Below are 23,749 nucleotides of genomic sequence, written 5' to 3'. Positions count from 1 at the left end.
ACTATGTTTCTAACACCATAGATGCATTCTTGGGTACCTATCTACTAGTATAGGAGACCACATTATCATAGTGGTCAGTGCACAAGTCGCTGGGAGTCAACCCCCAACGATTCTCCGTCTCCTGCCACACCCGTTCCCCTCCCTCCATTCCTCGTACCAACGTAATAGTCGCTACGTCGATGTTCAAAGTGCCCGCCAGATAATGCAGCGCCATGTTGCCATCCACATCCTGCGCCCCGACTTCACACCCACCCCAGTCCAGCAACACCTGGACGGTCGCCTTCTGCGCCTGTTGCTGGGACTCGGTCATGGGCTGCGGGTTCAGCGCGCTCGGTTCGCTCGGCGTCTTGGACCGGCTAGGGCGATAATGAGGCCGCCAGCGCACATCCAGCGTGCGGATGAGTGAATGCTTTGGGCGGCCCTAGGATTGCCGCCATTTACCTGCCATCCTGTGAGAGGCAGTGATGCCACGTGAAGCAGACTATGCCCCAGAGCGGTTGTCCCGGCCGCGCCCAGTCCGCCGGGCATGAAGCCGGCAAGCCAGCGGAGAAGTTCAGGATCGTGATGCGCTGTGGCGAAGTGGAGAGCATGGACATTGAAGATTGGGGTGCGGAGGTTGGGATTCAGCTGCGGGTGGGAGAGCAAATCAACTAGACATCTTTGAACACCGGGGTCGCTGAGATCACACCGGGAGATGGCGTATGAAAGAGGCGGAAGAGCAACAGTTGGGGCGGCACGAGGACAGTAGTTAGGGGAATATCCACAGGTATCCAGCAGGTGCCTCAGCATCATCACGCGGCCAGCGGCCATGGCTTCATGGACCGGAGAGGACGTTGACAAGGCAGAAAATGGAACGTTATCTTCGTCGTATATGTCAAACAGCCGCCCGACATCCTGTTCTGTCACTGATGCTGCGGTCTTGAGCCAAGCAGACTCCTCTGCTCCAGCCATCCGCAGGATATCAATCATTTCTGTATTGCCCAACTCCGCCGCGACTTCAAGCGAAGTCAAGGGCCTCGGCATCCGCAGACCTTGTCCGGGGACGACAGGCTCCGTCCAGAAATGGGACAAGCCATGGCGACGCTCGTCCAACTCGGCCTCGGTCAACGGGCAAACCGGGTGAGTGATGCCCTCTTTTCGTGCAGTTTCCAGTACAGAGACCCGATATTTACGCTGTCTCGGAAGATTGAGCTGGAAATGAAAATGGCAGCCCCGGGTCCACTCGACCGAGTAGTCCGCCATACTGGACCGTTTGATGCCGTTCGGGTCCGCCCCCGCGGCCAAGAGAAGATGGAGATGGTCTGGTAGATCGGCGCCGATGGCGGTAATGATGGGAGATTGGATTCGACCTTTACGATCCACACTTATATTGGGGCTTAGTGAGCATAGCTTTTGTTTCTGAGTCCTTGTCAGGGTCCTCCGTTGGCTCCATTTGTCGAACCTTTCATAGTCAGCCAATATAGCTTCGAGGATAGCTATGTTAGGGTTAGCTGCAGCAGAGATGACGGGGATATCATCATCAGCAAAAAATTTCAAGGTCGTCGGCCGTGAGGTGGTACATCATGATGATGATGATGATGATGATGATGATGATGGAAGGGTTAGAAGAGGGACAGAAACTGCCAGGAAGGTGGCTCGGGTGATGTGCTTAGCGTGGAGGAAGCATGCCTGAGGCTACAGGTTTCGTATACTGGATCTATCACGATTCAGTCCTGTCCTTTTCTCAATATTTGTGATTTTCTGGTTGGATGTCGTAAATAGGAAGTATTAGTCCTAGCTAAGCCATTCTGATTCACGTCCTGTCTTGTATTTGCCAACCGTCGGCCCATACAGGATGCGAATTCAAGTGGCGTGTCTAGCCTGACTGGAATGCCATTTTCTAGAACATCTCCCTCTAGATCTACAACGATATCTATTCATCACGGGGTATGCTCCGTGCTTATCTGGGCTACCATATCGGTTGACGACTAGGGCACAGCTCTTGAACCCGCATTAATAATGGTGAATATTTGTAATCCAAACTACTGTATTCTCCTATAAAAGGTAATATACCGGGAATTTTGGCGGGATACGACATGGGCATCGTATAGGCTTTTCCTGATTTCAAAGTCTCCAATATTCAGAGATGGTACCAAAGATTTTCCTTACAGGAACAGTAAAATACCCCCTCTTTGAAGGCCATGCTGACGTCCTGGCTGACTGTAGCATAAATGCAGAGCGGCTACATAGGAGGAGATGTCTTATACGAGCTTCTGAGCGTACATCCGGACTGGGAGCAAAGCATCACTTGTCTCGTGCGCAACCCAGCTCATGAAGCACAATTCAGAGCAAGATATCCAAGACTGAGGCTATTATTTGCTACATTTGACCAAACGGCTCTTATTGAGGAGGAAATAGCAAAAAATGAGCTGGTCGTTCATTTTGCGATAAGTGCTGACAATGTTCCATCCGCCACAGCTATTGTGAACGGACTGCGGAAGAGGGGCGGAGGAGTGTACATTCATACAAGCGGCACTGATATCCTGCTGGATCCGGGACATGAAATCCAGAGTACTCCAGATCGAATACATATTTTCGATGATTGGGAGGGGATCTCTGAGCTTACTTCCCTACCAGGTAAGTATACATCAAGACTATCACAACCCTGCAAGCGCTAATACCGATATCTCTCTTAAGATGAGGCCATACATCGCAATATCGACAAGATTGTCTTGGCAGCCGGCTCTCAGACACTGAAGACTGCGATTGTTTGTCCTTCAACTGTGTTCGGAGCCGGAAGGGGCCCTGTCTTGCGGAAGACCGAACAGATGTATAACCTTACCCGGCTTATCCTCGCAAGGGGAAAGGGACTCCAGTTAAGTGACGGGAAATCTTTCTGGAACTGTGTTCACGTCCACGACCTGTCTCGTCTATATGTTCGCCTGATTGATGAAGCCGTATTCGGAGGGGCCAAAGCTTCATGGAACTCCGAGGGCTATTATCTTGTGGAAAGCGGTGAATACTTCTGGGGGGATATCTGTCGCAGAATTACGAAAGAGGCATATAAGCTAGGACTCCTAGCATCGGAAGAGATGATGGTGGTTGATATGAAGGATAGGGAGGTCATGGCACCTGCTGGCCGTGCTGTAGCGAACTACAGGGTCAAAGCCAGAGCGGTGCGGGCTAGAAAGCTTCTCCACTGGACACCCACGCAATCAAAACTCCTGGATGAGATCCCAGAAATTGTGAAAGAAGAGGCGCGTGCGCACGGTCTGTCTTGAGCGGTATCTTGAGTGATATAGCTATTCTTGCACTGTCCTTGACCTGTTTTGTTTCTCTTGGACAATCTATTTAGACTGCGCAGTTCAGTCCATTTTATTTATCAGATTCTGGAAGAGACCAAAATGGACCACTAGTTTCGTTCTTGGACCAGAGTCCTTATTGCCAACGGAACTCCACATATCATTAGCTTGTGATGCCTGATGCGAATTTTGTCCAGTGCCGAACTACATCATGTTCTCTATAGGCAAAGCTACAGTCGTGCCAGACTTTTGAGGCCTAAGCCTGGCTTAGTCCTTGCGAATAGGCTCTATGTGGTAGTGTAGAGGTAGTAGCCTCTCTTGGGATGAAGGAACCAATATTTCGGCATTATTTCGGACCCGGAGCCAGTACCAAGTATTTAATTCCAACGAATGCTGAGAGAGCTTCCAGAAAAAGAACCTTGAGAGGCACGCATACACCTCCAGCCCGTGCATTACATACACATGGACAGTGAACTTATGTAGCTAGAGGCGAATGGAATCGTCGGGTGCTAGTCACGACCGTTTCTCACAGACACTGGGAGTACCAGTCTATAAGAATAGCAAAGATACGAGGTTAGCTTCCATGCAACATAATTCAGATGGTTTTGTATTGAGAGCACTTACCGTTCTGGAACTGACAAGTTGATGGCGACTCACACTGTGTCGGTCCAGTCCAACCTTGACCACCACACTGTCCCCACTTTGTCTGCTGTGGTTGAGCCGCCGAAGTTGTTGTCGAAGAGGTCGATTTTGTGGTTGTAGAAGATCGCGTTGTGGTGGTGGAAGAGGTAGTGCTTGAGATAGCACGCAGCCGGAACATCCGACATCCCGTCGCAGGGATAGACTGCGTAATCGTCCCTGAAGGTCCTGAAACCGATCCCACAGCCGTTCCAAGTAGCATTGGGTTTGCTTGAGACAAACCCGTCGAATAGCTCTGGGCAGTGGCATTGTAAAGCAAAGATGAATGGGCGGCCGCCCCGTCATTGAGAATTGACTGTGCCTGGCTGTCACTGAGTCGAGATCCCCAAAGATCTCGAATCTCAAATTGGGTCGACGGAACACTGGATGAACCAAAGATTTCGGACAGGGTGGCGGATGCCGTCGTGCTTGAGCCTCCGTTATTGAAAAGCACGACAACAACGTCGTTGACTGAGCCACCGGTGGTAGACGCCAGAGGTCCACTCCATAGTTGCACGTTATTTCGTGTCCATCGGTACGAGGCTGCCACTCCCAGCGGATCTTGGTTAACTGCAATGACGGCGGGATTCGCCAGGATGGAAAAGCCGCTGGCAGTCAACTTCGACATATCGTTGCCCATAATGAGTGGACTTTTTGCGGCGGACCCTGGAATCACACGAAGTATCTATGGTCAGTGGAAGAAAGCCAGCAAGTTCAAGCTTCTCATTGTAAGAAAGAGAGGGAAGACGCACACATGCTGAAATGTGCCACATATTGCGCATCGGACATTCCACCGTTGCCGACTTCCAGCATGTCCATATCGTTCCAGCCGCCTTTAGCCGAGTATGAAGAGATCGTTGCTTGCATCGACATGATCTGCGTCACAGAGCACTGGTAACCACCGGAGTTAGGGCTTGGAGATCGGATTAGCGTATGGAAAGACTCTTGCAACCAAAAGGGAGCCCATATACTTACACTGGACAGGTTGAATATGCGGTGTTGAAGCGATCGAAAATGTCTCCTGTGATTCTCCAGGAATTTCCGACTGATGGGCCCCATATCCAAGGCTTGTCTTCGCCCCAATTACAGATGGCGTAGAGAATTTGGCGACCACTTGCAGCCAGTGCTTTTTGCATGACCGCATACCTGCAGGAAGACGTCGAAAGAGTCAGCAGCTTTTATACAACAATCGTCTGAACAATATAGAGTTGCGCTCATACCGAGCAGAGCTGACGGCTTGACTTCCAGATTGGCCGTTGTTGTTGCAATTGTCATATTTCAGGTAATCCACGCCCCAGCTGGCAAATGTGTTGGCATCGATCGTTTCATAGCCCAGACTCCCAGGATATCCGGCGCACTATGGCCACCAGTATGTGAGAAATGGCTTTCAACCGACTTTGAAGGACAGACAGAGGCATATTCAATCGCAAGACCGGGTAAAAGGGCGTAATCTTACCGTTTTCGTGCCAGCGCTCGAATAGATCCCAAAGCCAAAGCCATCTGCATGAAGTTGATTGCCTAGATAGCTCATTCCGTTGGGAAATTTGGTGGAATCTGCTATGAGCGCCCCATTTGATGCTCGACCAGATGACCAGCAGTCATCCAGAATAATGTAGTGATAACCGGCATCTCTCAGGCCAGTCTTTTTGATGAAGCTGGCCGTAGAGAGAATCAAACTCTGACTCAAACTGCAACCAAATGCATTCCAATTATCTGCCAGCGGACGTGGTATCAGCATCAATCATTTGGTAACTTGCGTTCTAGGAGCATGAGCACTTACCCCACCCCATTTGCGGAGTCACGGCGAGTCCATTGTTGAGTGCCGTGACGAGATGGACGAGTGAAAACCCTCCTCCGATGAGGACGGTGAATCTCATGGCCGGTAGACTCAAATGTCAGTACTAAGCATAGATTGCTGAATGTTTGAATCCTTGAACAGAAGAATTTGTTAAGGCCACGGACGAGGAGGAAGATATAGGACCTCCTCCTGAATAGAGGCAATTCAGTCATACTCCGTCCGGTTAAAACAGCAGGCAATCAAAGTAAGTTTGCCTCAAATTAAGGCGTCTTTCCTCTCGAGGCGATGCGCTCCGAAGGCCGTTTCTTTTAGGGTATGAGGGATGTGAGCGTTGCATAGAGAATGCACGTCGTCACAACCGCGGGGCATGAATGGTTTCCCAAATGCCGTGAGGAAAGAAAGATTCTCCGCATTTTCGGGAGTTGGAGGCTCGTGATGAAGCCGATCACTGTGATGCGCCTGCCATGCCATACCCTTAGGGCGGCCCGTAAAGCCTAAAAGCTTGCTCCGGAGTAAAATGTGGAGAGCCGTGATGCCCCCGCCGGGCCAGCCATGTCTGTGAGTGATCATGTATCAGGCATGAGCCTAGACCGGAGTTATGGTAGGGACAGCGGGGCGTTACATGGGGCTACCTGAAGGAAAGGCAGGGAACCCTGCCAATTTGTAGTTCGACTGCAGTGAACTCCTTTCGGGGAGAGCGGAGATGCTTCGACAAAGCCAATCCGAATTGTGCCGAACTGCCTCGATCGATAGCATTGGGGCCCACCTTTACAGGCAATATTGAAGGATCCAGATCCTGTGAGATAGCTTCTTCATACAGGGTCTACTATAGATTTGCTATCGGGAAATTGTCGGCGATGCAGGATGAGAGGAACGGCTCAGTAGCCTCGACTTTACATACTTCCGCATGATCTTTATTCTGGGTGATTTTTGCCGAGTTCTTGGGCAAGGTTCCTTTGTCCTTGCTGTAAATTTCATATGGACTAACGGGGCATGAAGGACTCCATGATTGGTTGTCGCCCTCTTAATGAACTCTAGGGCAGGCGTGATCAAGTGCAATTGTAAGTAAGTGCTTTACTGGACTAGAAGCCCCAACGGGGGTGAAGGAATGAGAAAATACCTAGGTAGTAAAGGCCCCGTATCTTCCATACATCAGTGTATTGACATGGCGATGCATACCTAGGTATCTCAATACGTCCGCCAATATCAGGCTCGCATTATGAAACACTCTAAATACGTACAAACCGGACCACCCATCTCAAGGAAGGGTATATCCCCCATCGATAACAATGTTCGCACCCGTCATGTAGCTAGACGCATCCGAGGCACAAAACACGTAGGCCTGCCCCCGTCAGAACAGTCTCCAATCATACCCAGGTATAGGAAAGACTCACCCCCTTGAGCTCATACGCCTCGGCAAACCGCTTGGCCGGAACCATATCATACCACTTATTGCGCCACTCCGCAGGATGAATATCGAGAATATCGGTAGCGATGAAGCCCGGCGAGATGCAGTTCACTCGACAGAAATCAACCCATTCCACCGACAGACACTTGGCCATCTGCACGACACCCGCCTTGGACGCATTATACTAGCCCCTCCAGTCAGCGCACTCCTCGAGCTCAATCAGAATAAAATGATAACTCACCGCCGCCTGCTTCTGCGGCACGTTCACCAGCGTCGCGCTCACGGACGCTGTGAAAATCACGTTCCCAAATCCCTGCTTCTTGAAGATCCGCGCGCCTGCCTGCGCCGTGTAGAACGCCCCGTCCAGGTTCACTTTCATGATATCGCGCCACTGGTCGGTCGAATAATCCTCCGCGGGCACATTTGTGCAGATGCCCGAGTTGGCGACGACGATGTCCAGCCGGCCGAAGTCGGTTGCGATCTGCTGGATGGTCTTTTCGATCTCCTCCTGTTCGCTGACGTTGGCCTTGTAGGCTACGGCTCTGACGTTGTTCTTGCTTGCGATGTCGCGGGCTAGCGTCTCGGCCGTTGTGGAGGAGTTGTAGATCAGGGCGACCTGGCTGGTTAGTGGGAGGTGCGTGTGGGCGTCGAGAGATCAGACTTACGTCGGCGCCTGCTTCGGCCAGGGCGATGGAGACTTCAAGACCGATGCCACGGGCGCCGCCTGAGAGTGTTAGTAGGTCGCGTACTGAGGGAAGATATGGAGGAACGCACCGGTCACGACGGCTACCTTGCCCGTAAGGTCGAACGCCTTGAGGACGTGCTTGTTCTCGGGTTGTGAGAGGACCATTTTGTTATGAGAGAAGGCAGTACACAGGTTTGGAGCAAGTTCGGACTGTCTGTTGCTTCATATATTTTTCCCCGCGAGGTTGACCCCGCAGCGGAGAACCCCCACGCCGGACAAACACCGGGTCAGTTGATAGACTTGATAGGAGGATAGAGGTCAGATGAATGTATATCTTCTTTCTCGGGTCTGTTGGTGTTGTTCTACTGGTGTACACTGATTCTCGGAAAGGACTGAACGACAAGTTCGGTTGCGTCATACTACCTCGAGTATAGTTGAGGCCGTTGATAACCGAGTTGGGAGATCATATCAGCCAAGGTAACATAGAATACTGCTGGGCAGCACGACGTCTTCAGGTTTTTCATATACATCCCCGTTTGTTTTCGGCAAATCAAGAAGTAGGATATGATCATGTATTCACTTCTCGAATGGAGTACATATACTCTAATCTCGCATAACCACAAACATGCTCCTATACCACCCTCGCCGGCATAATCGTCTGCTGCCCCGACACTGAATGCCCCCCCTCCGAACGCTGCGACCCATGCATTGACCCACCCACAGCATTAGGATCAAAAGACGCCGACCCCCGCGGGCTACCATACGCCCTGAGATCCGGCTGCGAATCGCTAGCAAACATGATCGACTCGCGATCGAAGCGCGGCTCGCTCGTCGGCTGACCGGCGTCATCCGTCAACGGGACCATGGTGTAGGTCGAGCCGGGCCGTTTCTGGGGCATTGCGCCGGCGGCGGCGGCGGCTTTGCGCTTCTTGGCGAGGACCTTGCGCACGCGCGAGACGATGCAGATGCCGATGAAGAGGCTGCCCAGGAGGGTGAAGGTGATGATGGCGGCGATCTTGCCTTTGCGGTTGCGCTCGGCGAGGGCGGCGCTGGCGGTGCTGGTTGCGGTCGCGGTGGATGTTGTGGTGCTTGCGGTGGATGTAGTGGTGCTTGCGGTGGAGGTGGTCGAGGTGCTAGTTGTGGTTGTGGATGTGGAGGAGCTAGTCGATGTTGAGGAACTGGTGCTCGTGGTGGAGGTTTCTGAGGTGGTTGTGGTGGTTGAGGCGGAGGTTGTGGTCGCGTCTGTGGTCGTGGATTCAGTAGTGGTTTGGGAGGTGTCTGTTGTCGCGGCTGTTGTTGCGGCTGTTGTTGCGGCTGTTGTTGCGGCTGTTGTTGCTTCGGTGGTGGTATCGGCTCGCGCGTGGATCCAATGGGCGTAGGTGTTGAAGCTATCGTTGTTGTCGCGAGGAGCGAGAGACGGTGGGAGGGTATTTGTTGGCTGGGCCGGGGCGAGTTGTAGGACGTTAGGGAGTGGTTGAGGCCAGGACACTCCCACCGAGCATACGCAGCCCAAAGCGACGAGGAGGGCGTTTTTCATGATGCTGTCGGTCGATATCAGGCGTACCAGTGTAGTTGAAGAGTAGATAGAAGGAAAGAAAAGGCCAGGACATTAAAGAATCTATCGCACTCTCCCTGGCCCTATTTTTAACCAAGATACTCGTGTACTGCGTCGGCGAAGTCAAGAGTACAGCCTCATCGATAGGAAGTAGTTGCTAGGGCTGAGCGGATGATTGGCGCTCATACTGACGGCCACGCGGCAAGCTCCACCGAAAAGGGTGATATCCATTGCGCAATGGGAGAGAGATTCCAAATATAAACTGGCCGGATGAATCTTCTCGAGGTTCGGAGTTATGCATACCTCAAGAGGCAAGGAAGTCCGACAAGTTGAGATTGGTGTTGGTAGTCATTATAAAGGCGTAACAGATACTCTGGAGTCAATGGATTGATCGAACAGGATGATCAGTGGTCTTGAAGGGCTGAGTAGGAGGGTGGTAACGTTAAGATTGTCGCCCTCACGGATGGTGGATTCGTCCCACGTAAGCTCTTTCTCGCATCTTGGATCTCTATATCCGCGATCCACGGTTCTTCATATAATCTCAGCAGTACACATAGGTATGACTGGGTGTGTCCTTGTGTGGCTCTATATATATAAGAACTGTCAGAATAAAGTATAAGCCCATGCATGCACTCCTTATCTCTTGGCGCTGTGAACAATACCCCATCATCAAGAACAATAATCATCATCCCATTCATGCAGTCCAGCCGAACCGAGGAACTCGGGCTTGGCAGATCCACTTGGTTCAGGAGAACAACGTCGTCTCCTCTTCTGGCTACCATAAATCACCACCACAATCACCCCAACCCGCGTCAATCCCCACTCACCCACATCTGCACGATATTATAGTACTCAATTCAACTCATCATGCCCAACGCCCTCCAAACCACCGCCGTGGGATGGCTCCTCATCTCTCTCGGCCATACTGTGTGTCCAAGACCATTTCGGAGTATATTCATAGTTCCTAACATACACCCGTAGCTCTCCGCCAAAGACTGGCAGAGTCTGCCTAACTTCCGCGCCCTCCCGAACCTGGCCTATACCTGCGCCAAAGCCGGGTGGTACCAGGGTAGTGCGTTCTTCTTGATGACCGGTAAGTCGGAATCGTTCAATGGAATGCACTTGAATTAATATCCATATGCCAGCCCTGATCAACTACCAATGGTCCAAGAATCCCGCGCTTCTGAACGACCCCGTGAACAAGGCCATCGCCGGCCTGATGACCGCCATCGTCTGGGTCAGTTCGGGCTGGTATCTGAAGCGTGGCGTCAACAGCAACGGCGTCGTGGTGGCCCTCATGGGAGCCGTGCAAGCCTGGGCCGCCTTCAAGAACTAATGTAAATATATAGCTACGACTGTATATGAATATGTCAATCTTCCAACCATATGTACACCACAAGGTATCATGTACTCGAATAATATAATACCGATTCAATCCAACGCAAACTCCAACCATGCAGGTCACCAAAACATCAAATGAAATGCAACCGACAGTAATGCCCTCACGGCTTCTCACACGGGTCGTTCGTCGCCGACACCGCGCGCCGTCCCCATCCACTAAAGAACCCGCCTCCCGCCGGCTCGGTCGTCGTCCGGGTCGATGCTGGCCGACTCAGCGACGGACTCGGCGGCTCCATCGTCGTCACGCTGCGGGCCAGGCCGCGTTGCGACGCCCCGCCCACCATCTTCCGCAACCCCTCCAGCTTCGCCTTAACCTCCTCCAGCTCCTGCTTAGCCACTGCCTCCGCCGTTTTCGCATTCACCAGTTCCAACAGCAGCGCCTCCTCCGCCGCCGGCTTGTTATTCTCCGTCGACAGTACCCCCTGCAGCCCCAGACTGCTCGACCGCTTGTTGTACGTGCTCCGCTGCGAGCCTGATCGCACGAGCTTGAGCTGGCGCAGGCCGTTCGCGGCGACGCCTTCGCCTGGCTCACTTGTGGGGGAGTCGGCTGGGGATTCCGACGTAGGTGTCTTCATGGCGCGGAGTTCCCGTACCATCCGCTCCAGCCGCTGGCGATCGCGGTAGCTCTCCTGGATGCGCCCACGCGCCTCGCGGAGTTGCTCGCGCAGCGACGAGTTCTCCTGTTCGTGCTCGTCAATGCGACGAGTCAGGTCGAGGCAGCGGCTGGATTCGACCGCATGCATTTCCTTCCAGTGGTTGAGGTCGTCGCGGAGCTGGTGTTTGGTCTGGTCGATGGAGACGCGCTTGGCGGAGTCGGCAAGGGTAAATCGCGCTTCGGCTTTGCTGACGAGATCGGCGGGGGCGTCCTCTGCAGTCTTGATGAACTCCAGCATAGACTTGGCCAGCAATTGATCCTCCTCGCGTTCTTCGCGCTCCTGCTGCAGCGACCGGGTGAGATCGGCGTGCTGGCGCTGCAGGTCGCTGAGCGCCATGAGGAGATCTTCAATCTGGGTGTGCAGATCACGGTCCTTGTGGGTAGACATGGTCGATTTCGCGCGCGGTTTCTGCGCTTCGGTCGAGAGTTCGGTGGGTGCGGTGCTGGCATCCGAGGTCGATTCGACCGAGTTGAGAGTCGACGTCATGCTCTGCTTCGATGCCGACCGGCGGACTGCCGCGGTGGCGCTGGGGTTGAGCTTGATAGAGTTATGGGAACTCGATCCGGCCCAGAAGCGACCCAGGAACCGCGATGCGGCCGCCTGCATTTGTGGGAACGAAATGCCTGTCGGAATGCCCTGCGATTGGTTGTAGCTGGCTTCAAGCGCTTGGAGGCTTTCCTTGGTCACCAGGGATGTCAACGAGACGAAGTCGTTGACAAAGTCATCCGCATGGCATGCGTAGCTGTGATGATTAGTTGGGTTGTGTGGATGGAAGGTAGGGAGGGCAAGCTTACGTATCCCACAGACTCCTCGACAATAGTAGTTGCATGACATCCTCGAACTCTGCGCACGCGAGAATCTTCTTTTCGTTGCGCTGCATCAGCGAGAGGGCGACCCGCATCAGCGTCTCGCACGCTCCTTCGAGGAAGATGACATCGTAGATACGAAGGAGCATGGGAAGGGGACACGACACTGCAAAAAAGGACAGGAACCATTGCGATACGTAGACTGGCTCGACGTTCAGGGACTCCAAGTGTGCAAATAACGCAGGCCGCAGGCGGGAGAGGAGATTCTGGAACTGGTACACACGGAGATGCAGACCGGAGAGATCAGGGAGATAACAGGTCCGTAGATCATAGTGGTCCATTAGTCTGTTCGATCGGTCAGTGTGTCGGCTGGCGAGATGTCAGGGACGACGACTTACCGAACGAGGACACAAAACGCTTCCGCATCGGTCATGTGCATCAAAAGGGGTCCCACGACAAACCCAAGACCTTGACAGTATCCAATCTGGGTGTCGTACAGACTAAAACATTTGAGGACACGGGCCAGCATCTGCTGTCCTTCCCCGTGCGGATCGCGAAACATTTCCACATTGGGAAAACTGCGGCCGATATCCTTACCGATCAAGCCTTCGTAGGGACTCGTTTCCGTGCAGAGTCGCTGATACTCGGTGAGCAGTGACGCATCGCGCGCTCCAGCAATACTGGGCCACACAACACCTCGCAATGGAGGTGGGACACCTCCACGGATCTTGTTGGATGTCAAGGTGGGCAGACGCTGTGCAGTTTGGGGGTAATCTTGGACCAAGGCCGCCCAGAATTCCAACTCCGTCATAGGGGGAGGAGCGGGTAGCTGCGAATAGCGCAGAGACGACCGCGGATCATCGTTGATCAATCGCTTGATCTGTTTGATAGACTGCGACCGGGAGGGCCGTTGTTGCACATGGCCGGAATGCGCCACTTTCGACAACCCCGACTTGGGGTTCGTGGCGAGCGCATTGTTTTCTTGTTCAAGGCGGGCGAGTAAGAGAGCCGTCGACTAGATTCAAATCAGTTCCATCCATATTGTAAATTGTTTTCTATGGACAATTGACCCACCTCATCGGACCCCTCATTTCGAGGCTCCTGCTCCTCGGACTTCTCCAATCCCTCCCAATCAACAATATCTTGTTCGGTACGGTCGACTTCATCACTGCTCCGCGACGAAGCAGAACAGCTGGGTTCTCGATAGGCCACCGGCTGGAGAAGGGGCTGGGAACGCTCCATGGTTGGGGTGGATGATCTCGTTGCACGTTCTTCTGCCTCGGGATTTTCTTCCACGGTAGGGGTCGTCGCATCGATCGGGGTTTGGGGGATATCGAGGGTGCGCCATTCGGGTTGGGTATGTTCGGAACTTGATTGCAAAGGCACGGTCACCATCGAGTCGGAATGAGCATGCATCGGGGCCATTTGGCCGGGGAGGCCGTCGGGGTGAGGATGAATCGGCGACGCGGTGGACACCTCCATGTCGCCGCGACGGTGTTGATTGGGTTATTGAAGCTTTAATGCGTTCAATTCGAATTCCAGCAATGCATTCCTCGGAGAATACAATATCGAGTGGCTTTCACACCCACTGACAGGGGCAGGCAGGACGCGAGGGGACCGAGGGGTTCACGCGTGCGATAAGGAGAGGTGCAGAAACGGGAGGATCGAGGGGCAATGGTGCATCAGACTGACAGCATTTCTCTGAACGTCGAGGGTCGAGATCGCCTCACTTGGGGATAGGAAGATAATCACGAAAACAGATCCGTGGAAGGAAAGGAGGGAAGGGAAAATTGGGAAGAGACACGGAGTGTGCTGGAAGTCATGATGGTTTGATTATTATTAGTGAGGGCGGAATTAGCCTGGAGACTAGTCGTTCCTAGTCTCAGGGGGGATTTCTCCCCTCTGCCTCCGCTTCTTGTCCGGTGTCGATCGCATCAATAATTCCTCTGATCAGGGACGATTATTGATTTGGACTTTGTCTTGGTCATTTGCAGTTCTTCTCCTCGTGGATTCTTCATGATCATTCAACCCGATAAGAACTCCCCGAACACATAGATCCTCGACAATCAAGAACACCACCAGGGTCATGTCAACGCCTCCGTAATAAAAGAAGGTGATGGATGAATTAGTCCCCGTCGGTCGATCCAGCCGTCTCCACAACGTTAACGGAATCCTGCTAGTCTTACCAATGATGGGTGACCGTCGCGGTCTAGATGTATATCATACCTGTGTGCAGGTGATCTGTCAAGAGCTGGTCTGGGTACTGAGTGCTCCGTGAGAATGCTCCGTAGGCTATCTTACTGCTGCTTGATATTAGAAAGTCTGCGATCTCCTATTCTCCCCTCTCTCCTCTCTCTTTACTAATTCATCAACATCCCGATGCCATGGCTGTCCGTCCTCATTCTTAATCTCCCGTTGTTTGGGATTTCCCCTAAATGGCCGGTCATACGTTTCATGACCGGTTTCATCCCCTGACCGGCTCTCTTATTGGTGGATGTCGACCACGGTCGAGTCTCATTGGATGAAATGTAATTTACATGGTACCATAAATACCGCCCTATAGGGTCCAACCCGAGACCCCCCTCTCCCCCAGGTAGAAATCACCAATGTGTAGGAGTAGTGTTCAACCTCACAAAGTCATTATTGACAGCATTGCAATATCATCGCCTACCTACAGAGTAGTTAAGTAGTAAAGACCGAGAGCCAGGACCAGGGTTCATGGAGCCTTCGCAACAAGCCTCGCCTGTGCAGCCATACGTCCACCCACACGTTCAGCAAAAGCCACAAGTACTAGGCAGCTTCCTATAACGCCAACCACTCATAGCATCTCTTGGGTCTTTATGAGCTTTTAGACTGTACCTCGTCATCTCTGAGAGAGCAATCGCCAGTTATCCTGGCGTCCCATGAATGTCACCTAGTTTCGCATTTCCTGGGGCATCGACTCAGCATCTATTCCTGTGAGATATCATATCTGCCACTGCTTCACTCAGACTTGAGTGTGACATGGTGATTTATATGCTTGAAGATGCTATAAACAGCTAAACAAGATCAATCTGTTAGCGGGTCTGTTTCCTGTTCATATTTTAGGTACCAGCTGAATGGCCGTGATGTCGTCTATGGATATATATTCTGGTAGCATGCTGAGGTTGAACATACTTTAAAGAGTCAACCATATACTCCACACCACGAACAATTCCAGGTAGAGATGCATAGCAATATTTGCTCCTATATAATTCTCCGAGATACATAGAAGTATTGAGACCCATATGAAATCCTGGTGTGATATCAAGTCTCAGAGCATGACGCACTCTTGGTTGTCTAGGGTGACTGACAGACTCTCCTTACAAATGTCTCTGGCTGACAGCTGTCAACCTCGTGAGGGCTGGAACAAAGAAAGATGGACCAACACCAACAGCATGAAGAGCCACTGAAGACAACAAGAGTGAATGGATGATTGTTGTTTGCTTCCCCTCCCCCGCAGCCCTTGCATGTTTTGGTCCGCCTTTCCCCTTTTGGGCGGGAGTGTTTGGGATTTTCCATTTCCGGCGATCTTAGCGCCCTTCGGAGCGGAACAACCTCGATCCGGATGGCGGAAACAGATTCTGCCGACCTCTTTGCCTTCCCCGAGTCGCGCGTCAACAATAGCCAACTTCGCGCCCAGTTCATTATCAATTCGCAGAGGGATTCTTTGTTGTTCTTCCCTCATTCCCTCTTGACTCCCTTTTTCTTCTTCACCCTCGAGGGGTTTTCCTCTTCTCCCCTGATTTCTCCCTCTGTTTCTCTGTCACTCGTTGTGCTTCATTCTCTTTCTTCGCCCGGTATTCGGCTTTGACCGCCTCTCTTTTCATCATGTCGGACGATTCCATGGTCGAGTCCGTCTTTGACGACGAGGGAAGCTCTGACTTCGTTCCCGAACCCGCTCCCGTATGCGTTTCCATTTTTCATGGCCATCCCTGAGACTAATGTCCCGCAGAAGCCCAAGGCGAAGGCGGCGCCTAAGAAGGCCGCTCCCAAGAAGTTAACTCAGACTACCCTCACGGGTAAAGGAAAGGCTGCCGCCTCCAAGAAGCGCGCCAAACCCGACAGCGACGAAGATATGTCAGACGCCGACCCCTTCGACATGGGTGATGACGACGACAACTCCGTGCTCTCCCATACCCCACCAAAGAAACAGAAGAAGGCCCCGGCCACCAAGAAGGGCGGCTCGAAGCCACTCGCAGATGTAGAAAACGAGTCATTCATGGACGGCATCGAAGAATCCAACAACCAGGACAAGGACACCAATGTATCAGAGAAGTACCAGAAAGTAAGTCCAGTCGCGATTCGCTTTTCACGACAGTCACTAACTCATCTCCAGCTCACCCAACTCGAACATATCATTAAACGTCCGGATACATATGTTGGGTCCACCGAACGCACCACGCAGCACATGTGGGTGTACAGCTCGGAGTCGGAAGGCATGGAGTACCGTGAGGTCTCCTACGTCCCTGGTCTTTACAAAATCTTCGATGAAATTGTCGTCAACGCCGCCGATAACAAGCAGAATGACAAGAACATGGATGAGATCCGTGTCACAATCGACCGCGAGTCGGGCGAAATCAGTGTGTGGAACAATGGTCGGGGTATACCCATCGAGATGCACTCCAAGGAGAAGATGTATGTCCCGGAACTGATTTTCGGTCACCTCCTCACTTCCTCGAACTACGATGATACGCAAATGAAGGTCACTGGTGGTCGTAACGGTTTCGGTGCCAAGCTCTGTAACGTGTTCTCCACTGAGTTCACAATCGAGACCCAAGACTCTCGCCAGAAGAAGAAGTACAAGCAGACATGGACTGAGAACATGACGAAGATGGGGAAAGCCAAAATTACCGACGCCAAGGGCGCCGATTACACCAAGGTTACCTTCAAGCCTGACTACGCCAAGTTTGGCATGACCGGTATGGATGATGACTTTGAGGCCCTGGTCAAGCGTCGTGTCTACGATCTTGCTGGAACCGCTAAAGTGGCGGTCAAGCTGAACGGCTCTCGCATTCCTATCCGCAACTTCAAAATGTATATGGAAATGTACACCAAAGCCATCCGGAGGGAGCGCGGTGATATGGGCCCTGCAGGCAAGAACGAGATCATCACCTGCAGCCCCGATCCTAGATGGGAAGTCGGATTTGCTGTGTCCGACGGTGCTTTCCAGCAAGTGTCGTTCGTCAACTCCATCGCCACAACCTCTGGAGGTACGCATGTCAACTACATCGCCGACCAAATTTGCGGCAAACTGGCCGAGCAGGTCAAGAAGAAGAACAAAAACGGTGCCACCCTCAAACCTGCCCAGATCCGGAACCATATCTTCATTTTCGTGAACGCCCTGATTGTCAATCCTGCTTTCACTTCTCAGACTAAGGAGCAGTTGACGACGAAGCAGTCTCAGTTTGGCAGCAAGTGTGTTTTGGAGGAGGACTTCTACAAGAAGATCTTGAAGACTGAAGTGATGACCAACATTCTGCATTTTGCCCAGCAAAAGGCCGATCAAATGCTGAAGAAAACTGACGGCGGTCGCCGTAGCCGCATGAACAATCCCAAACTGACTGATGCCAACAAGGCCGGCACCAAGGAGGGTCATCACTGTACACTCATTCTTACAGAAGGTGACTCCGCTAAAGGCTTAGCCATGGCGGGGCGTGCCGTTGTCGGCCCTGATCTTTTCGGTGTCTTCCCTTTGCGTGGTAAACTCCTCAACGTTCGTGATGCATCCTTCGATCAGATCGCGAAGAACCAAGAAATCCAGAACATCAAGAATTTCATTGGCCTGCAGCACAAGAAGGAGTACACCGACACCCGTGGTCTTCGTTACGGTCATTTGATGATCATGACTGATCAAGATCATGATGGGAGTCACATTAAGGGCTTGCTTATCAACTTCCTTCAGGCTCAATTTCCCAGCTTGCTCAAAATTCCCGAGTTCCTGATTGAGTTCATCACTCCAATCGTGAAGGTTTGGAAGGGCGATCCGAAGAACCCTACCAAACAACGTTCGTTCTTCACTATGCCCGAGTATGAGGCTTGGAAAGAAGAGCATGGCCATGAGCGCGGTTGGGAGCACAAGTACTACAAGGGTCTGGGTACCAGTACCACGGAAGACGCGCAAATTTACTTCCGCGACCTTGACCGTCACCTGAAAGAGTTCCACACTATGCAGGACAATGAGGTAGAGCTCATCGAGCTTGCATTCTCGAAGAAAAAGGCCGACGAGCGTAAGGAATGGCTGCGCCAGTTCCGCCCCGGCACTTTCCTGGACCACTCGGTCGACAAGATCACCTACACTGATTTCATCAACAAGGAGTTGATTCTATTCAGTATGGCCGACAACATCCGTTCCATTCCATCCGTGGTTGACGGTTTGAAGCCTGGTCAACGCAAGGTCCTCTACACCTGCTTCCGCCGCAATCTGAAGAAGGATATGAAGGTGGTTGAACTGGCGGGTCACGTTTCCGGAACTACCGCATACCAGCATGGTGAAGGTTCTTTGCAGCAGACTATCGTCGGTCTTGCTCAAACCTTCGTTGGCTCGAACAATGTCAACTGCCTCGAGCCAAGTGGAAACTTTGGTTCTCGTCTTCAGGGCGGTGCTGACTGTGCTAGTGCTCGTTACATTTACACTCGGTTGTCGCCTTTTGCCCGTCGTGTCTTCCATAATCACGACGATCCTCTCCTCACATACAACGAGGATGATGGTGCCAAGATTGAGCCGGAGGTTTACGTCCCGGTGGTTCCTATGATTCTCATCAACGGTGCTGACGGTATTGGTACTGGATGGAGTTCCTCGATCCCCAACTATAACCCCGAAGATATTGTGGAAAACCTCAAGCGGATGATGGATGGCGAGCCTCTCAAGCCCATGCAGCCCTGGTTCCGTGGCTTCACCGGTGAGGTGACTGCTGTCGGCCAGGACCGCTTCAAATTCAGCGGCATCATCAAGGAAACCGGCGACAAGGAAGTCGAGATCACAGAACTCCCTATTCGCACGTGGACTCAGGATTTCAAAGACAAGCTTGAAGACATCATCAAGGCCGAAAAGACTCCCTCCTTTATCAAGGATTACAAGGATTACAACACCCACACCAAGGTGCACTTCGTCATCCAGATGGATGAGAAGCATATGAAAACCGCTATTGCAGAGGGCCTGGAGGAGAAATTCAAGCTGTCCAAGACGATGACGACTACCAACTTGGTTGCATTCGACCCCGAAGGGCGCATCACTAAGTATGCTTCGGTGGAAGACATCATGAAGGAGTTCTATGCTGTCCGCTTGAAGTACTATGAGCGCCGCAAGCAATACCAGCTGAATGAAATGCAGAAAGAACTGGACAAACTCAGCAACCAGGCCCGCTTCGTGCAAATGATCATCGATGGGAAGCTTGTTATTTCCAAGAAGAAGAAGGCTGTCCTGGTCGCTGAGTTGAAGGAGAAGGACTTCAAGCCATTCCCCAAGGTGAAGGAAGCCGTCAAGGCCGGTGAGACAGAGCCTGTAGTTGAAGAGGAAGAGGACTCGGAATCTGGTGACACGGAAGTGCTGTCCAACTCCTACGATTACCTCTTGGGTATGCCCATCTGGTCTTTGACTCAGGAGCGTGTCGAGAAGCTCCGCCGCCAGATTGGTGACAAGGAACTCGAAATTGACACGTTGATCAAATTGTCCAAGGAAGATATCTGGAAGCGCGACCTTGAGGACTTTATCAATGAATGGCGGTTCCAGAACGACGAAGAAGCTCGCCGCCAGCGTAAAGTTGCCAACATGGGTCGTCGCACGTCCTCCAAGCTCATGACCACCGGTCGCGGAGGTGGCGCTGCTGCAAGAAAGAGAAAGGCAGCCCTTGGAGATGACCCCGATGACGAAGATTTTGCGGCTCCAAAGTCCAAGAAGTCGGCCGCGGCAAAGAAAACAGAGTCCAAGGGTGGTGGTCTTCTCAGTTTTCTGGGCAAGTCGTCGGCTAAGCCTAAGCCTTCTCCCGCTGATGGAGGTGATTCAGACGATGACTTCGATATGGAGATCATGCCCAAGAAGAGCAGAGGAGCACCTAAATCGGAGCCTAAAGCCGATCCCAAGCCCAAAGATGAGGATGAAGATATAGTCATGGAGGACTCCGACATCGAGGAAATTATTCCGAAGAAGAGTCGAGGCAGTTCCAAACCTTCAGTCAAGCCTGAAAGTGAAGATGGGCAAGCTAAGATTGCGGAGGCGCCAAAGAGAGGTCGTGCAGCTGCCAAGCCGAAACCGAAGCCGAAGTCTGAGGACGAGGAAGACGAACTCGATGATGACGACTTCATGGAAATTACCAAGGCTGAGGCTGCTAAGCCCTCTGCGCAACCCGCTCGATCTGGCCGCAAAACGACCAAATACGCCGAACTGAGCGACTCTGATAGCGACAACGGGGATGACTTGCTGGGCGATGTGAGCAAGATGGTCAAGGGTATCGGTAGTACGAATGGCGCTTCGACCTCGGACTCCCGCCTGCTCTTCTCTGAACGCTCTCGTCCTGGAAGCAGCGCGGGCCTGAAGACCACTGCATCGAAGGCCTCCAAAACGTCCGAATTCGATGCCGACGAGACTGACTACAGCAAACTCGTCCCTTCCAACACTCCTCGTCGTTCCCTGCAGGTCAAGCCCAAGGATGCGAAGGTGTCAGATGACAACGAACCCGAGGACGACGATGACGAGCCTGTGAAACCCGCTGCCAAGGGCAAGGCGGCTGCTAAGGGCAAGTCAACCGCCGCCGCGGCGAAACCAACTGCTGCAAAGGCTCGTGGTCGGCCGAAGAAAGATGCTGCCAAAGCCACCACCCAGACTACCCTGTCCCCTGCCGCAAAGGCGTACGCATCGAAGCAATCCAAGGCCACGACGGCCAAGAAGAAGAAGCTAGTAGATGACCTCTCAGACGACGATATCGACGCAATGGCCAATGACATCCTCGACTCTCCCGCCGGAGGCAAGAGGGATGCGGAGTCAGAGGAAGAAGAGCGTCCTACTCGAAAGACCGCGTCTAGACCAGCTCGCCGCACGGCCGCTGCGAAGAAGACGTATGTGATCGACGACGACGATAGTGAGGAGGCTGGTGGAGACTCGGGCGACGACTTTGACGAGGACAGCGAGTGAAAGAAGCGAGATTTATAGACGTTGATCGTCTAGATGGCTTTTTATTCGTGATTCCGTTATATTCATCAGCACCCATATTTCCCGGGCTTTTCGTGTATTTTAGGCGTTTATGCAAGCAATTCAGGTTATTTTACCATATCAATACTGCAGAAGCTCGTTCCCAGTAGAAACATCTTGAGAAAAGGGGCACACCTGTTCTACGCTAGAGATCGGCGAGGAAGAATCTAATTATAATAAAGCATTGAATTACTCAAGCCAGCCTAATAAACAATCAACCCGAACGCCGACCTTCTATCATCATCGCATCATCAAACAATCTGTGACCATCCCCGCGAACGCCATGTAAACCCTGATGCCGCTGGATGCTTAAGCTGACGCTCTCCGTCGCTTCCGCTGGTTCCTCACTACACTCAGAATCTCCTCGTCACTAGCAGTTGCGTCCTGCATGTGCAGACTGAGCAAAGCATGCGCAGCCTTGACCTCGCGCGCAAACAACGCCACTGCACTTGGTTTTTGGTGCGACCGCTTCTCGACGGTCCGCTTCCTCTTGCTAGCAGCGGCAGTGAGGTTCTCCCGCGACTGAGACCGGAACTGGGACGTGGCGCGCAACCCGCCGTCTCTCTCGCCCTCGCTACCGCGACACACATTGTCCCCGTCATCGTCCAAATCCGACAGACAATCCGTCGCCACGCTACTCCCCACCTCGGAGTACAGCGACGATGACGACGAGCTCGACCCGCTCTCCTCGTCACTGCCCTCATCCGTGGGCGAGGGCACACGCACGTTCGCCGCCGCAGGCAGCGCCAGCCGCGGCGACGACACCCGCGAACACACGGCCTCCGAGCTGCGCGGTGTGTTCACCGGCGTAAACGTGTTCCGAAACGGACTGCTCGGCGACACGCAGTACGACTCCGCTGTGCTGAACTCCGACGACGACCCGTACCCACCTACGCTGTCGGCGTAGTTGCCGCGGTGCCGGTGCTGCGCCCGGTGGCTGTGGCTGTGACTGTATCCCCGTGGGATGAGCGCGCGGCGGCGGTGCGTCTCGTCATCTATGGGGCTGGGGCGGTCGTATGCGCCTGTCAGTGGGCGGATGGACGGGGGTGGGAGGGTCAGGGCTGGGGCCGGCGGGTTGGGGGCGGACTGCAGCGCCAGATGGCGGTAGAAGGTCGCGGTTTCGGTGGCTGTCTTTACGATGGCTGGGTCGATGAGCATTTGCCCGAAGCGGCGGGTGCGGTCTTGCGGGTGGATGCACTGCGACGGGAAGTCGAGGCCGAAGATGGGGGTCAGCGCGTAGCGGATGCGCCAGCAGAAGGTTGCTGCTACGGCTTTGGCGGCTTCGAAGGGGATCCAGTAGCCTGGTTTATCTGTTAGAAACTTGCGCGAGGAAGGGAAAGGAGAAGGCGTACCTTGGGCTACGATGGCTCCGCCGGTGATGCTGTGCGAGATCTCGCGGAGGCCAGGGTTTGCGTCGAGCACTTTGGCTGGGGTTGTCTGGGCATGGTTAGCGTTGCTGGATCGATGAGACGGGTCACGTAGACGTTGGCTCACCTTGGAGTAGTTCTGAGAGCGGAAGAGAGGTGTTGTCCGGACGAGGCCGATGTTGTAGTCCCACATGATGAGCCATTCCTTGTCGTTACCGGGGATCTTGAACGTGTATTGGAATACTGGACTGACTTAGCGGGCCTTCTTTTCTAGTATCAGGAGCGGGTCCTGATGGGCTTACCTTCGAAGCTCTCACGCCCGGTCTTCTCCAGGAAGGTCTTCTTGTCGCTGTTGTAGGGGATGTGGCGGGGGTAATCGGCAATGTTGCCCATGGGGTAGATTTGGAATTCGCGATGGCGCTTGGCCAGCTCCTGATCGCGCTCTTCGCAAGGGGGATAGCGGACCTTCCCGCGAGGCTTTCCCTCGGTGAAGACAGCGGCGTCTTTGGCCACTTTCTGTCTCTTCTGCCGGGGAGACCGAGCGGCCACTGCCGCCGTGGACAGGGTGGTCAGTGGCGGGCTGGGCAGAGAGTACTGGACCTGGCTGGGAACCGGGTTCAACAATGACTCTATCGATGCCATGGCTAGACTGTCTTTTCTTCTCGGATGAACCCTCTGGGAGAACTGTGTAAGCTGGGTGTCCAAGGAAGGCTAGCACTTCCACGGCGTAGAGTCCAAGACGAGGGGTGATTTATCAGGCTTTGCGGGTGTCAAAGAATGTGGCTAAGCGGATGTGTCTCTTCTGGAGCTAAGACAACTGAGAAGGAGACGGGTTCTAGAAATTCTAGTAGGTGTTAAAGAAGAGGGAGACAATGGAGGGAGACAAAAAGGAGATGGAACCAGATGTTA

General features: G+C 53.0%; 9 protein-coding genes across 9 annotated transcripts; 3 read left to right on the top strand and 6 right to left on the bottom strand.

Moving 5' to 3' along the window:
* Window position 1: 1 nt before the first annotated feature.
* On the bottom strand, window positions 2-1,242 carry ATEG_03429 (uncharacterized protein; the record flags this gene model as incomplete). Its single annotated transcript, XM_001212607.1, has 3 exons — window positions 2-37; window positions 158-421; window positions 472-1,242. 3 exons carry the CDS (start codon window positions 1,240-1,242, stop codon window positions 2-4), a joined length of 1,071 nt encoding a protein of 356 aa, XP_001212607.1.
* A 968-nt stretch (window positions 1,243-2,210) lies between these two features.
* On the top strand, window positions 2,211-3,260 carry ATEG_03428 (uncharacterized protein; the record flags this gene model as incomplete). The annotated part of the gene is made up of 2 exons (XM_001212606.1): window positions 2,211-2,616; window positions 2,677-3,260. The coding sequence occupies 2 exons, from the start codon at window positions 2,211-2,213 to the stop codon at window positions 3,258-3,260; spliced, it is 990 nt and encodes a 329-aa protein (XP_001212606.1).
* A 616-nt stretch (window positions 3,261-3,876) lies between these two features.
* On the bottom strand, window positions 3,877-5,836 carry ATEG_03427 (uncharacterized protein; the record flags this gene model as incomplete). The annotated part of the gene is made up of 6 exons (XM_001212605.1): window positions 3,877-4,567; window positions 4,714-4,872; window positions 4,935-5,105; window positions 5,180-5,316; window positions 5,416-5,672; window positions 5,740-5,836. 6 exons carry the CDS (start codon window positions 5,834-5,836, stop codon window positions 3,877-3,879), a joined length of 1,512 nt encoding a protein of 503 aa, XP_001212605.1.
* Window positions 5,837-7,015: 1,179 nt separating this feature from the next.
* ATEG_03426 (SDR family oxidoreductase) lies at window positions 7,016-8,015 on the bottom strand (the record flags this gene model as incomplete). Its single annotated transcript, XM_001212604.1, has 5 exons — window positions 7,016-7,099; window positions 7,131-7,349; window positions 7,407-7,781; window positions 7,831-7,889; window positions 7,940-8,015. 5 exons carry the CDS (start codon window positions 8,013-8,015, stop codon window positions 7,016-7,018), a joined length of 813 nt encoding a protein of 270 aa, XP_001212604.1.
* Window positions 8,016-8,481: 466 nt separating this feature from the next.
* ATEG_03425 (uncharacterized protein) lies at window positions 8,482-9,387 on the bottom strand (the record flags this gene model as incomplete). The annotated part of the gene is made up of 1 exon (XM_001212603.1): window positions 8,482-9,387. One exon carries the CDS (start codon window positions 9,385-9,387, stop codon window positions 8,482-8,484), a length of 906 nt encoding a protein of 301 aa, XP_001212603.1.
* An 885-nt stretch (window positions 9,388-10,272) lies between these two features.
* Window positions 10,273-10,741, top strand: ATEG_03424 (uncharacterized protein; the record flags this gene model as incomplete). The annotated part of the gene is made up of 3 exons (XM_001212602.1): window positions 10,273-10,332; window positions 10,387-10,498; window positions 10,551-10,741. The coding sequence occupies 3 exons, from the start codon at window positions 10,273-10,275 to the stop codon at window positions 10,739-10,741; spliced, it is 363 nt and encodes a 120-aa protein (XP_001212602.1).
* Window positions 10,742-10,907: 166 nt separating this feature from the next.
* Window positions 10,908-13,750, bottom strand: ATEG_03423 (putative GTPase activating protein (Evi5); the record flags this gene model as incomplete). Its single annotated transcript, XM_001212601.1, has 4 exons — window positions 10,908-12,204; window positions 12,257-12,613; window positions 12,667-13,283; window positions 13,343-13,750. 4 exons carry the CDS (start codon window positions 13,748-13,750, stop codon window positions 10,908-10,910), a joined length of 2,679 nt encoding a protein of 892 aa, XP_001212601.1.
* Window positions 13,751-16,117: 2,367 nt separating this feature from the next.
* On the top strand, window positions 16,118-21,416 carry ATEG_03422 (DNA topoisomerase 2; the record flags this gene model as incomplete). Its single annotated transcript, XM_001212600.1, has 3 exons — window positions 16,118-16,192; window positions 16,242-16,574; window positions 16,626-21,416. 3 exons carry the CDS (start codon window positions 16,118-16,120, stop codon window positions 21,414-21,416), a joined length of 5,199 nt encoding a protein of 1,732 aa, XP_001212600.1.
* Window positions 21,417-21,613: 197 nt separating this feature from the next.
* ATEG_03421 (putative APSES transcription factor Xbp1) lies at window positions 21,614-23,482 on the bottom strand (the record flags this gene model as incomplete). Its single annotated transcript, XM_001212599.1, has 5 exons — window positions 21,614-21,640; window positions 21,822-22,783; window positions 22,826-22,910; window positions 22,968-23,083; window positions 23,143-23,482. 5 exons carry the CDS (start codon window positions 23,480-23,482, stop codon window positions 21,614-21,616), a joined length of 1,530 nt encoding a protein of 509 aa, XP_001212599.1.
* Window positions 23,483-23,749: the final 267 nt, after the last annotated feature.

Source organism: Aspergillus terreus, genomic scaffold (genome assembly GCF_000149615.1).
Source record: "Aspergillus terreus NIH2624 scaffold_4 genomic scaffold, whole genome shotgun sequence".
NCBI classification, from domain to species: Eukaryota; Fungi; Ascomycota; class Eurotiomycetes; order Eurotiales; family Aspergillaceae; genus Aspergillus; species Aspergillus terreus.
This window is presented reverse-complemented; position numbering and strand designations above follow the sequence as displayed.